The 15,204-nt window shown below is 32.5% G+C and overlaps 1 protein-coding gene across 1 annotated transcript in view; it reads right to left on the bottom strand.

Moving 5' to 3' along the window:
- Positions 1 to 15,204, bottom strand: part of LOC135136558 (adipokinetic hormone/corazonin-related peptide receptor variant I-like) — a 161,473-nt gene that overhangs the window by 23,800 nt on the left and 122,469 nt on the right. The window contains exons 3-5 of the mRNA XM_064065909.1: positions 14,094 to 14,242; positions 4,598 to 4,703; positions 4,339 to 4,546 (exon numbers count right to left, since the gene is read on the bottom strand). Of these exons, the coding sequence (XP_063921979.1) occupies positions 4,339 to 4,546; positions 4,598 to 4,703; positions 14,094 to 14,242 (463 nt within the window). The remainder of the gene's footprint in view (positions 1 to 4,338; positions 4,547 to 4,597; positions 4,704 to 14,093; positions 14,243 to 15,204) is intronic.

The following is a 15,204-nucleotide window of genomic DNA, read 5'->3' as shown; positions in this document are numbered from 1 at the left end:
GTTTGTACGTTCAGATTACAAGCATTAGCAGTTAAAAGAAAATGAAATTTGGTTGCAATCCTATAAAAATTAAATATATATATGATACCACCTCACATTTTGTTTTTTAATTAATTTTAAGGTGCTTTATATATATTTTTTTAAGAAAACATCAATTTTGAGGTTGAAATGTTTTTTTTTAATCTTAAAGTCAGTAGTTTCTATATGGATCCCCTGGAATCCAGCCAAAATCTTTAGAAATCCACAACTTTTAAAACAATTATCTTAAAAATGGGATGATGGGTAAAAAAATACATCAAAAAACCTTTTACAAAAAAAATAAAAAAACTTCAACGTCAAAATTGTCTGTTTGCTTAAAAAAATATTATAATAGAAAAAGGATCGATGAAAAAATATAAAAAATAGCTTAAATAGATGAAAACAAAATGTGCGTTAAAACGTCCGTTATACTTTCTACTGATTTCAATTTAGAAATTTCATCTAGAACGTCCCAAAAATCCTATTTAAAAACAACTTAGGACTAATAGGCCAGGGTCAATAATTTTTGAGAACAAAAAAATTTAGAACAGGATGATACCTAGTGGAAAAGGAATACAGTATAACAAAAATATAAGGAAAAATAATTTACAGGCGATCTGAGGTCGGGAAGTGGAAGGGGGTGAGCTTTTAAGGGTAGAAAATGGTTGATCACGATTTCAGGCAAAACTAGAAGTCCTATCGAAAAAAGATACATGGCAAAGTTATAGGTAGTAAAAAGATCTACAACTATTGTATTTACATTTTTTTCACATAACCTCAAAATTTAAGCGAAAAATCTAAATAATCGAGTTTTTGGTTTTTTATTTTTATCCCACACAAAAACACAAAAACTCACTGTATTTTTTTTTTATTGAAAATATTTATTTTTTCCCCTTGTTTTGATTTAATATCACAAAAGCACCCTAATTTTCAATCGAAAATTCTCACGGCAAAATACATATGTGATTTTTAAAAAAATCGGTGTGCTTTTTGTTCGTTGGAATCTCTACTTTCTGATGGTGTAAAAAATATACATTACTATGGTAAATTTTCACAGGAAATGCAAAAAAAAAACGAAAAAACTCGAATTCGAAAATTTTTTTTTATCATCAAAAAATTTTGAGCTATTCATTAAAATTTACACTTTAATTACTCGAAAACAGTAAGATTCCATGTTACATTGATAAACTAAAAAATTGCCAATCCATGGAACAAACACCTTCTGTTGGTGGGAGATTTGCCAATATGAAAGAATATTTAATTCATTTTCGAAATCTTGATTGATTTAGTGGTACTGTTAGGTTGTCATTTTTACGTTTATAAATCGATTTGAATAACTGTAATCCATTCTTTGCGATGTCTTCTTTGTTTGCATGTTTTTTAGAAAAATATTGGCCAAATTTGACAAATTTTTATCATCTAACTAGCCGACCCGACAAACGTTGTTTTGCCAAATAAATTATTTCTAGTGAATATTTTGGTAGCTAAATAAAAAATTAAATTATAATAAATAAATAAATTATATTTAAATTAAATTATAAATTATACATACAAATACGACAATGATTATATTCAACAACCATTTTGCAACCCTATTGTGCATCTGTGGATGAAAGTAAAGATACTCATATTGTTATTACAAAATGGGGGTTGGTGGTACAAGGGTGAAAATTTAGGGTTATATGTATTCTTTGATGCCAAATCTTAAAAAAAATGTATCCAAAAAATAAAAAAAAGATTGGGTGGGCCACCCTTATCACTTTGAGGTATAAAAAATAGCTTAAGATCTATTCTCAGACCTACCTAATATACACAAAAAATTTCATAAAAATCGGTCAAACCGTTTCGGAAGAGTTGGGTTACAAACACTGTGACACAAGAATTTTATATATTAGATAATGAATTTACGATGTTTTTCTTTCCTTTTTCGGCAAATCCAGATGTTGTATCGCAATCAGAAAAACAATGCAGAAATGCAACGATATTTTTGAAGGATTCATATTTGAAACTATTGGACGTGAAAAATTGATCTTTTACATTTCCAGAACTTGGCTTGAGAAAATAAATGTCATAATTATTTGAATTCAATTGACTCAAAAGGACCAAAAGATCAATATCTTGACCCACAACTATGACAGTTTTATGAAAGGTGAAAATTTAGGGTTATATGTAATTTTTGATGCCAAATCTTAAAAAAATTAAATTAAAAAATTTTGTCCAAAAAATAAACAAAAATTTTTTAGGGTGGGCCACCCTTATCACTTGGGGGTATAGAAAATAGTTTACAACCTATTTTCAGACCTACCGAATATAGGTAAAAAATTTCATACAAATCGGTCAACCCATTTCGGAGGAGTTCGGTTACAAACACTGTGACGCGAGAATTTTATACATAATGCATTATTATTTTAGAACAAATTTCATTACTTTAAAAAAGGCTATACTGAGTCGACCTTAAAAGATAGACATATGCTGTCGCGGACTTTTCTTTAAAACTTTAAGAGGGGAACAATTTCGTCATAGATGATTTTTAGGTAACTTTAACCGTTTAAGCAGCGTAAGCAACGGAAGCTGTCAAAGGAGGAATAATTTTCCCGTTTTTCCGAATTTTTCATTGCTACTTCGCTCCTACTGATCGTAGCGTGATGTTATATAGTCTATATATAGATGCGATAAATGGACTATCCAACACAAAAATATTTTTTGAATTCGAACCAGTAGTTTCTGAGATTAGCGCGTTCAACCAAACAAACACTTCAGCTTTATAATATAAGTATAGATAACATTTGACAATTGGTTCAGTAATTTCGGAGATTATCTGTCTAATAAAAATGCGGACAGATGGCAGACAGACAGACAGACAGACGGAAGCGGGAGACCTATTGTTTCGTACTGAAAGTAAAAGAATGCTCTTATTTAATACTTACATATATAGTTTTTTATGAGTCTATTATATTTTTAGGAATATTTATTGCATTTGTAATTGTAACATCCTATATATGTGAAAAACGTTGTTGTATCAAAAAAAGTAGAGTGTTTCGGGGCCCACCGGGAAATTTCCCGGTGTCCCGGCGGCACAATACGACACTGTGTTGTTGATTAAAAATCTGCTTATTTAATTTTGCCAAGAAGCTGGAAACAGTACTCTTATTTTACAGCGCATCTTTTTTAAAAGTGGCCATATAGATTCCCATGTAAAGATTCAGGGTTGAAATTTTTACTGGATGGAATTTGGATCATCTTTTTTCGCGTTTAATTAAAAATAAAAATTTAAGGATATTTCTTTAAAAAAAATACTTGGATATTCTTATCGGTAATACTGTAGGCAGCCATGTAAAAACAGACACAATGTTGCAATATGCTTTTAAAGAATAAGTAGAAGTGGTCACTGATGGATAGATTAAAGGCTTATCGACAACAGAAAAATTTCGCAAAATTTTGTTCCAGCATTCCTACATGGTCCCATACCATCGTAATTTAAACGACCGAAATTTTTTAATCATAAGTCACGTGTTGCTTTAAAGCTTTTCTCTAACACTAACAGAATATGGTAAATTTCTATAAATAACGCGTTTGAAGTCATTTTTGATCCACTGTTACTTGGGGTGAATACTAGTCTATGACGACGATTGCTGGTAAATTGGTACTAAGTCAAAAAATATTTTTGAAAATGCTACAACGTATTTTAAAATATACGACATACTTTATAGAAAACAACATATTATTATTAGTATAAGGTATTAGTGGTAAAACGAGTCTTTAACATACTGTATATTTAATAATGTTGTAATAAGCTGCATTAGATAATATGCTGGCTTTTCAAATTTTAGTCATTTATTTTTCTAGATAAAATATCTGTGTCAGCTTGGCAAAAAATACCTTTTATAATATTGCTAATTAAACTCGCGTAATTACTTAAATGTTTACAATTTCAAAAGTAACATTTTGGTCGATGACAGTAACACAAATGTACAACACGTCGACCACTGGCACTTGATGAATGCTTCAATATTTTTACGTCTCCATTTAAATCCTTGCAAAAGTTTCCGTAAGATTGAAATGGGTTTCATTTATTACTGCCTCCACCATCAATTAAATTTTTTAGCTCAACAGACAAAAAATTACCCCTCAAACCTTTGAAACATAAAAAGGATGAGACGAGATTTTCATGTTATGAAAACAATTTAAATTGCATTTGACGGTTTACCTTTGTGGACAAAAAAACCTTTAATTAATCTAATCATTATCCAGAATCACAGGAACTGCGATGCCGCTGCTTTTGTACGTTTAAAGTTTCCGCGAAATTCTCAAATATCTTACCTCCATAAGGATTCCTCGTTCTGCGGCATATTTCCATAAGGATGGCAGCATATGAAAATATGATGACTGCTAAAGGCAAGGCGTACATCATTACCATACCAAACAGCAGATATGTCAGTTCATGAGCGGGGGTTGGAAACACGTTATACGTCACACACTGCATATACCATGTGACGTTTGGATGAGATTCAACGTGGAAAACCACCATCTGAAACATTATATTAGTCTTTGAAACCAGTGGGTTTAATCTCAGACTTACCTGTGGTAAACTGCACAGTGTAGCACCGATCCAAGCGCCTGCTAACATTGCTTTGTCTCTCCTGTCGAGTGCACGGAGGTAAAGGGGCTTTAGAACTGCGTAAAATCTGTAATAACAAAATCAAGAATTTCAGCAAACATTTTTGAATTTTTTTTTTTTTATTTAATGCGAGTAAATAAATAGGAGTAATAATTATTTATTATAAAAGACTATACTTGTAGTTTATCAGTGCATTCATATTTTTAGATTTGCTTATACTTCTTTATTTAAGAAGAATTATAAGAACATTTTGACGATTGTAGCTTACTAATTAATAGTTTTGATCCTCTATTTTGAGGGGACGGAGTCATGCAAATCAAACTAATTTCCACGTGACATTCTTCCGATGTATAAACCTAAACACTTTCAAGTTGTTTTTCTTATCGAAGATAAGTAAGAACGTACAGTAATGGAGTGCATCGGGCAATTTGATATTTTCATATTTTCACGATATTTCATAACCCCTAGACAAGGCCGTAGCTAGGGGGAGGCTAGGGGATGCTAAGCCTAATGCTAATGTGAATTACAACATCGAAAATCAAAATAAAATGTAGTGTTTTATTCAACAATGTTTTTAATTCGATTTAATGGTTACTACGACACGACATGAAATTATAAAAAAAAAGGAGAAGACTTAATAATGATAATAATAAAGTTTTGCGGAGTAACATAAATATGACCTACGAAATTTCAAAAAAGCATACGAAAAAGTGTATGTTTCGTTCGTCTTAGTCTTTAAAAAGCTCATTATTCATTAATAACACGTTTACAGTGGCAAAAGTTCATCTTTACAATCGCAGCTTCTTTGTGGCCAGAATATTCGATGTTAAAAGCAACTCTGAGGGCCAAACAAAATGTAGATATTGAAAAGTTTGGTTCTGTCATTCCTTATTTAAAGGAATTGAGTATTTGTTATCGATGTAAAAAAGTGAAGGTCCTGTCACGACAAGAAATAACAACATTTTTAAAGCAAGCGGATGATGGAGAATATTTATTTATAAACAATTAACTCCTTCGGGGAAATTCCTATAAAAATTGCAACTCTTCGTAAACTGCAAAAACCATCAAGTTACACTGGTCATTCGTTTCGTCGCAGTTCGGCAACTCTTTTGGTTAATGCAAGTATTGTGTAGTACGTTTACTTTATCTGAAGTAATTTAATTTTATTGCAGGCGGAGATGTTACTTCATTAAAGCGACAAAGGTTGCTAGAAAAATTTTCAGTGTGGAATGCTTGCATTGGATGGACTAAACCAAACCAAGAAGTACTGAGGAACATAGTAGTTCTTCCTCAAAAGGTGGTCACATTTTTCAAATCACTAATTGTACTTTTAATATTTCTTGAAAATATATTAAATATACATAATTAATAAAATATTTCTTGAAAAATATACAGCAGCGTATTTTAAATTACTATAAGAAACGTTGCCACTGACGACGTACTTTATAGCCAAAGTTTTCTAAAAAACATAAGACAATAGATTAAATGTACCATCGAAATAGTTAAGATGTTAGTGTAAGAAAAAAGAGTATTTCTAATTTTTCTCTGATGTCCTAGAAATGATGAAGTCCTAGTGTCTTATGACTTATGAGCACTATAATAGGACTATAATGAGTATACTTATGTCGTGTATAAAAAATAATTACTGTAATAATTTTAGGAAAATTGGTTCACAGCATAATTTAAAAATAAAACATCAAACATTTAATGAGTATTAACGCGGAAACACAGGTATTAAGCTTTTATTTGCAATACGTACAAAACATTCGATTAAAAGAGATCGAAAAATTGTATTTCGCTCTTGTTACACAGACTCGTAAATTTGTAACTACTGTTGCAAAAATGAACAAAAAAAACGACAATGAAACCCAGCGGATAGGTTCATTCATCAAACGCTTTGTTATTACTGTTATTAGAAACTCGCCGGTCTTTCAAACTCCAACCACATTTCGACGCCTGTTATTTGCCATCAAATTGAGATAAAAAAAAAACTGTTTACTTGTTTTCATGGACAAAATTGGACGTTTTCTCACCAAATCCAAACGTGTTTCGCTTTTATAAATTTATTTTAAGAATGTAAATAACGTTTGTTTTGTAAATTACAACACAGGCATTCAAAACACTAAATTGAATGAAAAGTTTCCGATCTTATTTTAGACAGACAATGTATGATGTTTTAATATCCTGATATTTCACGCTTTAAGAATATCAACAATAACAATATTTATAAATATCCGCCAAAGCCAAAGCTCAAACTATGATAAAAAATATACGAAATATAGATCTTATGGTTACATATAACAAAAATATATAACAAATTGTACACCTTGGTAGTACATTACGACTAAGATTATTATTCTCTTAAAAATAACTCAACAGATTAATACGGAAGAGATAAAGGGTCGGCACCTCATATCACGTGTTACAGATAGCAGGAGCTAAAATCTTTTCAAAATATTATCCTTTCAATGGTGTTTGAAATTGTTAAAATTACTGTTAAATACATCAATATTACAATGTATTTTGTGTGGTTTATTGTAGGTTTTGTACATATTGTCACGAAATAAACCCATACGACGTCCCGGTATAACGCCTATGGGTCGTCGAGAGCTCTCTAGTATGTACGTCAGACCAGTCTGGAGCGAGTTACCAGAAAAACCTCGAAGCGACGTTCGCAATCCATCCAGAGGAACGTATGGTTTAAATAGAGGCCACCGTCGGGAACGATTACTATTTCAGCCAATTCAGTCAAGACAGAGCCCAATCAAGTTGCGCCGGAATTATTTTGTACATAATCGCTGTGCAGTTAGTCGTGTAAATTTGAGTTGGTAAGAAATAAATTGTTGAGTTTTACCCACGCCGATTTGTTCATATTTGCGCTAACGGAACTCACCAAGTCCAAAATTTCCATTAATGCAAGCTTTCTTCATTTTCATCATTACGTTCGTTACAATAAAATAACAGCAACATCCAGACAACAGAGGACAGGCAGACAGACAGATGGAAATGGAACATGAAAATAACCATTCATCAGATCGACTCTGTTACAATACTTTCTTAGTTAACGCTCGGGAAGTAAAGTTCCTGAAGCGGTTAGCAGTATTTAGTTTACTTTTTATTTTTTACCTTCAATACCATATCTGAATTCTTTCAAGTTTATTCGCTTTTTATTAGGACTACAGGAGTTTATTATTTTCCAAGCATCTTTTCCGATATTGGTTGAGTTTAAAGAACACTGCCATAATATTGTCTTTTAGTTTATGAAATAAGTTTTTCATGTTGTTTTTGAAGTGCTTCATATTAACTAGAGCTCGAGGGCACGTTATAGAAGGTCTGTACATTCTTTTTAATTTTCTGCTGTTTATACTCTTATATTCTCATTAATCCACGTCAAATCACTAAAATGAAATATATTTCCGTTCATGATTCAAATAATTCTAAGTTATGAAATTGTTGTTTAATTTTTTACCTTACTGGTTTTGTATTATCATGGGCTGCATCAGTTCATTGTTGACAGTTCATGGTGATCTGATATTCCACTTCCAATAATACTAAAATGTTAATGTTGTGTCAGGTATTCGATAAAAATGTTATTAATAACTGTTGTTATGACTCGAGAGTGTGAAGTATTATTAGATTCCAATTGTTACCATTCACCTCAAAATTAGCGTTACCAGATAGGATCATGTAGTTGTTAAATTTACAATGTATTTCAAGTTAAATTTTCTATCATCATGTTACTCACAAAATAAATTTTTGCGAACTTGTTGAGACCTACAAAAATTTGCTTTACTTTTGTAATCGTCAAAGCAAAAACCTTTCATGCTCTCATTTGATGACTATGGCTCCACTATCAACTGTATTCCGTATATTCCATGTATACCAATTCTCTTTTCGAGATTAGACTATTTTCACCTTGAATCGGGAATTGTTGCTTGAGAACTCATTCTTAAACAGTTTGAACTCGTTTTCTGGAAAATCTTCTCTTAAGAAATTACCTTCTTAAATGAATGTAGGTTTTTCGTCTTTCGATCTTTCGTTAGAGGTGAAATTTACTTATCAGTTAGTGTTTTTGAAGACTAGCTACCTATCGATTATTATTATAGGTTACAACTTTTTATCAGTAGTTGTCGAAGCAGACATTTTGTTATCGATTTGCATCATTAACGTTCGAATTTGTTCACGTCATTCTTCAGTTAAAGCGGTCTTAGATTTTATTATTATGTATGCAAATAACGGCGGAGACACGGCTGATTCTGACTTTGTTGATACCACATTTTCCGTGCCTTCACGTACTTCCACTTTTTCACATAATAAACTGTTGCCTTGATGTTTTTTTGCACAATTTTGCAATTTAACTCCAGTAACAACCTTTTAAACCAAAGGAGTTTAGAAAGAGATGAATTCCAGCATAAGATAACAAAATTAATTTCGTCGGTCTAATTATATGGGTTTAAGAAAGGCCAATCCACACTTGACGCAATACTAAGAAAGTCTAGCGTCGTTCTTAGACTTAACAAAGATTTTCGGCTGCCTTTTTCATGAAAATAAACTTGGTTATATTACAGTTAAAAAACTGATACAAAATTTTGAATAGTTATTGAAAAATAACGTGATAAAAAACCAAAAAACGCAATTATTAAAATACAAGAAATAATTCAATCTACTCTGAAATTTTAATCCAATTTTAACACGGATAGAAGCGGACTGACAAAAACTTTTGTAAATAATAAATTTATTTATTTCAACGGGTAAATCACCCAATTAAAGAAATAAATTATAAAAACAATAATACAAAATAAACCTAAATTCAAGAAATATAATTTCTAACCTAAATTATCTAAATGATTATATTATGGTATTGAAGTAGTTACACATAAGTAGTATTGGTGATCTCTTTAAAGCATTAGAACTACAAAAAGGAGAATAGAATGTAACTGAATGTCTACTATTTAGTCTAGGTAATAAAAAATATATTTTGCCTAACAGATATGCACATCCGCTATTATAATTAAGTAAGTTATACAAGAACTTAATGATGATAGTTGTACGTCTAGTGCTTAGTGAACAGCAATTAAATCTACGTAATAACGTACGATGATCACAACCTTGTGGTGGATAGGTACCATATGTCAAGTAGGAAACAAATTCCAAAAATTTTCTCTGTACCTTTTCCAATTGTTGAATGTGTATAGCATATATAGGATGCCAGATCAACGCACAGTATTCTAGACGAGATCTAACTAGAGAGTTAAACAAAGTGAGTAAAGCGTGTACATTAGAGAATTCACGGCAATTTCGAAAAATAAACCCGTACATTTTATAAGCTTGGGAAAAAAAAGATTTCCAGACGAATTAAAGGTCCACCTTCAATACAATAATTGAAATTAAGAATGTGCTCTTTCTTAGAATATGAAACAATAAAACATTTTGCTTTATTTAAAAATAACCGGTTATTTTTGTTCCAAGAAATTAGTCCATTTAAGTCCTCTTGCAACAGTTCAGTCTCTTAGTGACTTTATTTCAAGAAAAAGTTTCAGGTCATCAGCGAAGAGTAGCTTGTCGCTAAGTATTACATCAACCACGTCATTGATAAAAATTATGAACAATAATGGTCCTAATTTGGAACCTTGTGGTACACCAGAGCCAGGTGAAAAATAATTCGAGACAAAATTGCGATGTTTAACAAATAATTATCTGCCCTGAAGGTAAGATTTCATAAGCCGTAGTAAGAGTTCAGTAAAACCAAAACACCGGAGTTTATTTAGTAAGATGTAAAGATCTATCTGACCAAAACCTTGCAAAAATCAGTGTAGATAACATCTACTTAGTGTTTATGATCGATTGCCTCAGAAACAAATTGACTGAAGGTAGTTAGGTTAGTAACAGTAGATCTTTTCTCAATAAAGCAGTGCCGAAAAGGTGATACAAAGCTTTTTATTTTGGAATATATTCTTTTGTATAATATTGACTCAAACGCTTTCGCAAAATTGCAAAGTATACATATGGGTCTGTAATTCTCAACGCGCGCCGGATCACCTTTTTTAAAAATTGGCATAACAGAAGCCTTTTTCCATATATCTGGGAACATTGATGAAGTTAACATTAAATTGAAAATATAATAAAGCGGTTTAACTAAAATGTATGCACAATCTTTTAATAAAAAGCTAGGTACATTATCAACACCAGAAGTGAACGATACCTTAAACGTTTTTAATACCTGAAGAATTTCATCTTCTAAAATTTGTGGGAACAGTTAGGCCCGGTTTTACAAATGTCCGGTTCAACACGAGTTCAACTGAACTTGAGTTCAACTGAACTGAGGTTGAATTCATGCGTCCGTTTTACAAACACCGCTATCGTCCGGTTCAGCTGAACCACAAATTTCCTTAGGTTGGTAGCGCGCACCCGAGAATCTGACAGTTGAGACCACATTGGGAGCACGTTGGAAGTGTGTTGTTGTTGTCATCTATGTCATCATGTCACATTATTATAAATTATTTGTGACAAATTCTGCAAAGTAATTAGTTTTCTGCGTTACTGGGGTACGTATATGTGTATATGTAACATTTGCTCGTTAATAAGTAGATGATTATGATGGTTTTTAACATTTCGTTTCAGATGAGTAATACACGTGCTCCGAATTTTACAAAATCCGAAGAAAACTTGCTCCTATCTTTAGTAAGCAAGTATAGAAATATTCTGGAGTGTAAATTGTCCAAAATTGATGCAAATCAAAAAAAAAAATCAGTGTTGGAAGAAAATTGAAGTAGAGTTCAATTCTTTATCTGGCCAGACCTTCCGGGATCACAAAGTTTAGACTAAGTAAATCAGGACCAATGAAACTAAAATTTAAATTTAGATTAGAGACAGTAAAAACGCTATTGAAAAATGTGCCAAAGCCGTTGACGATGTCAACTGGGGTGGATAATTCCGAGTTTTGATAAAACATAAGATCTGGAATTCTCAAACTCCCTTTCTTATTATGAATGTACGACCAAAATTTCTTTGGATCGAAAGAGATTTCATTTTGAATATTATGCATATAGTTTTTGTAAGCTGTGATTGTTAGAACTTTACATAGAGACCCGAAATATTTAAATTTATCAATATAATATTGAGATTTATTGCATTTGTACTTTTTATGATAGTAGTTTTCCTGACCGATACAATTAATAAGATCCTGGGTAAACCAACGTGGGAACCTGCGATGTCTAGTATTATTAAATTTAAAGATAGGTACGAACGAGTCAAAAGATTTATACAATAAATCACAAAATACTGAACATGCATCGTTAATATTTTTGATGCTTTGAAGATTTGACGAGTCAGTAGTTAGAATTGAGTTATACAATTCAATGAAATTACCTTTTCTAAAATTAAACTGTTTCGAATTTGAATTCATTTGAAAATCTAGTAATAGGTTTAACTTGATGCTGACATTGAATTTCCAACGCAGGATGGTAATCATCTTCTTTAATTAAAGGATTAATTGACTTGGCGACACCAGGAGATAAATTGGAAAAAATTAGATCAAGACTTCGTTTTAAAATATTACGGATAGTATTATATTGGAATAAATTAAGAAGACTAGCAAAGCAATTTAATAGTACTGAGAATCTCTCATTAGTGTTTAACACAAAGGAAGGAACATTAAAGTCACCAATTATGATCAATTGGTTCAAATAAATGCCCTCATCATTACTAAGAAGATCTAAAAAGAGTTCAAACTCATCGAATGAAATGCAAGGAGGAATATAGACGATAAATAGAAGGAGATGTTTCCTGGACACTGAAGAAATTTTTACGCCGATGCAGTATATCTTGGGAACAGCAGAAGTAATTGAAGATAAATCAATTTCTACATAAATGTATGAATTTTTCACGGCAAACAAAACACCACTACCCCTTGAACCTCCTACTAAATTATAATCTCTATCTTTTCTGAAAACTAGGTGGTCTTGAGGTATAATCTCGTTGGAAGAGATCTCTTAAGAGAGCCATGTTTCCGACAACGCAATAAAATCGAAATTACAACCAGAAACATTATTGTACAATGTGATGGATTTTGTGCGTAGATCTCGTACATTTTGATAATATATTGTAAAAAACTGTTTGTAATCAGATGAATTAGTTAGTTTAAATGTACTATGCGTGGCGTACCGTTGTAACACCGGATCTTTAGATTTGTTTCCCCCTTCTTTATTCTGTCTTTTATCTGCTGTTTCAGTTGTCTATACAATATTAGCTGTTTTAGAGTTCTATCAAAGGATAGACGAACATCTTTATGCTGTTCAGACGAGTTTAGATTTTTAGCCTTGCGAATGATGTTTAGAACGTTCTGTTCAGATTTTATAGTAACTTTAACCGGTCTAATATGCGAATTCTGAAATTTTCCAAGTTTAAAACATTGCAAATCGGAATTATCAAAGTTTGGATCGATGACCTTTAATATGCCGTCCACAGATTTTTTTTCACTGACGTGACGTTCTGATTTGGGTAGAGAACCACGTTGTTCAGGTATATTATATAATATGATGTTATTACTCCGCTTTTATGATAATATGTGTAAGATTCATATATCAACTTCTTCAGAAATCAGTAGGTTTTTGGATAATTAACAACACCGCCGCGAGTTCTTTCATTTAAAATGCATTCCTTACGAATTTTATACGCTTCCAAGTCAAACTGGAACACGCAATAGACTTAGATAGTCTGAATAATTATTATGAATATCCCAAATTTATATACCAAGTGTGTAGGAAGACGGTTGTAACATATAAAGTATAAACTGCTGTCGAAATCCACTGGAATTTTAATGCACTCTTTCAGATTGTGATTACACAGCAGATATATCTTATCAACTGAATAAAATTTCTGCAATAGTTAATCCCTTCCTTCACGCTTGCAGTGACTGTCAGATCACATATGTTATCACTAATAAATAATTGTAATGGTCCACGTAGGTCATGAACACTTGCCGCCTCTCAATTTTGGATCTTACTAAATGCCCAAGGCGCACGATAAATACCACTCGCTTCTGTATAACTGGTTGCCTAAATGTTTCATATATTTAAAAAAATAAAGCTAATTCATTACAATAAAAAAAAACACATTTATTTCGGTTAAACATCACAGTAAATGTTGGAAATGTTCGCCATTTTGTTCAAGGCACATGTTCACTCTCTTTTTAATTTCAAAAATCCTCTGTAATTCTTAAGCAATAATAACAGAAGCGACTTCCAAAGAAACAAATTTATAAATTATTGCAAAGAAATATGCCGATGATCTACAAAATTTTTATTACTTGTGGATCGTGTGACTGAACGTTATTTTAAAAATTGTCAAAACTACCAATTGCACTTTGATACAACAAAATTTTTCTACACCGTCCATAAATATGTAATACACGCCCTCTTCACCCTCTTTCTATTCTCATATATTTTTTTATACTTACCGGTCGACACTGATGCATACAAGGATAAAGCTGGATAAGTAAAGCCCGAATATTCTGAAAAACATCATTATCCTGCACATCACGTCACCTGCGTGCCAAGCCACCGTTGAAGCCCATCCAATTTCCAAGGGCATCATCAGGAATGTTACCTAAAAAATACAATTACAAATCAGTGATTTAAAAAAAATATATAAAATGGAACTGGTTTGTGATTACGGAGGCTTCTGCATACAGTCACTTTACTAAAACTGTTGGATTGTTTGTTGTCTAATCAGCTTAATTTGGTGTGTAAGTGGTTGATTGTTGATGAATGATGAACACTGTGCTTCTGTCAAGGCCAATCGGCTATAATTAATTTGCTAATCTCCCAGAACTAATAGTAAAGGACGGTGAGTAAATTGTGAAGGGTTACGGTTAAGAGTATTGTGTTAAATTGCATTATTGTGTCTTAAGTTATTGTTACGAAATACACCCTTACGCCGCCCCAGTACGACGCCTATGGCGGTCGAGAGCCTTCTGGACGTACGCACGGCGCTGATGGGTGAATCATCGCTGTTGACGGCCGAGAGGCGGGCGCATAAAGACAGGTCTGGAGCGTCTCGAAGCGGCGTCCAGGGGAGTCTCGAAGCGGAGTCGCGATGGATGTTCGTGAAGGATCTCGATCAGAGACTATGGGTTTAAATAGAGGCGACCGTAGGTAATGGATTCATTCATCCAGTGAAGACAGTCGAGAGCGCCGGAATAATTTCTGTACATATTCGTTGCAATAGATAGTGTTGTAATTCGAGCTAAAGAAATAAATATTTGAGTTTCACCAACGCCCGATTTATTATTCGTCCGTCAATCGTAACACTGGTGTCAGAAGTGGGATTAACTGTGAAATAAATCGGGATTCGAATTTGGTTGGTGCTACTAGGGGAGACCGGAACAAAGTGAACTTTCGAGAAAATTCTCTCCCGCGGTAAGAGTGGAATAACGGAATTAGACTTTCATCACCTGACATTGGCTTCGAGAATTGACATCTGTCAAGGCTCTAGAAGTTTCTAGAAGAAAATTTTATGCCGACTACCACAAGAGCGCAAACAGCCAACATGGAGGAACAACTGACAAA

Source organism: Zophobas morio, unplaced genomic scaffold (genome assembly GCF_036711695.1).
Source record: "Zophobas morio isolate AGI-343-1 ecotype UQ-CSIRO unplaced genomic scaffold, CSIRO_AGI_Zmor_V1 ptg000026l, whole genome shotgun sequence".
Taxonomy (NCBI): domain Eukaryota; kingdom Metazoa; phylum Arthropoda; class Insecta; order Coleoptera; family Tenebrionidae; genus Zophobas; species Zophobas morio.
The sequence above is the reverse complement of the archived record's forward strand: the minus strand, read 5'-3'. Positions and strand labels throughout refer to the sequence as shown.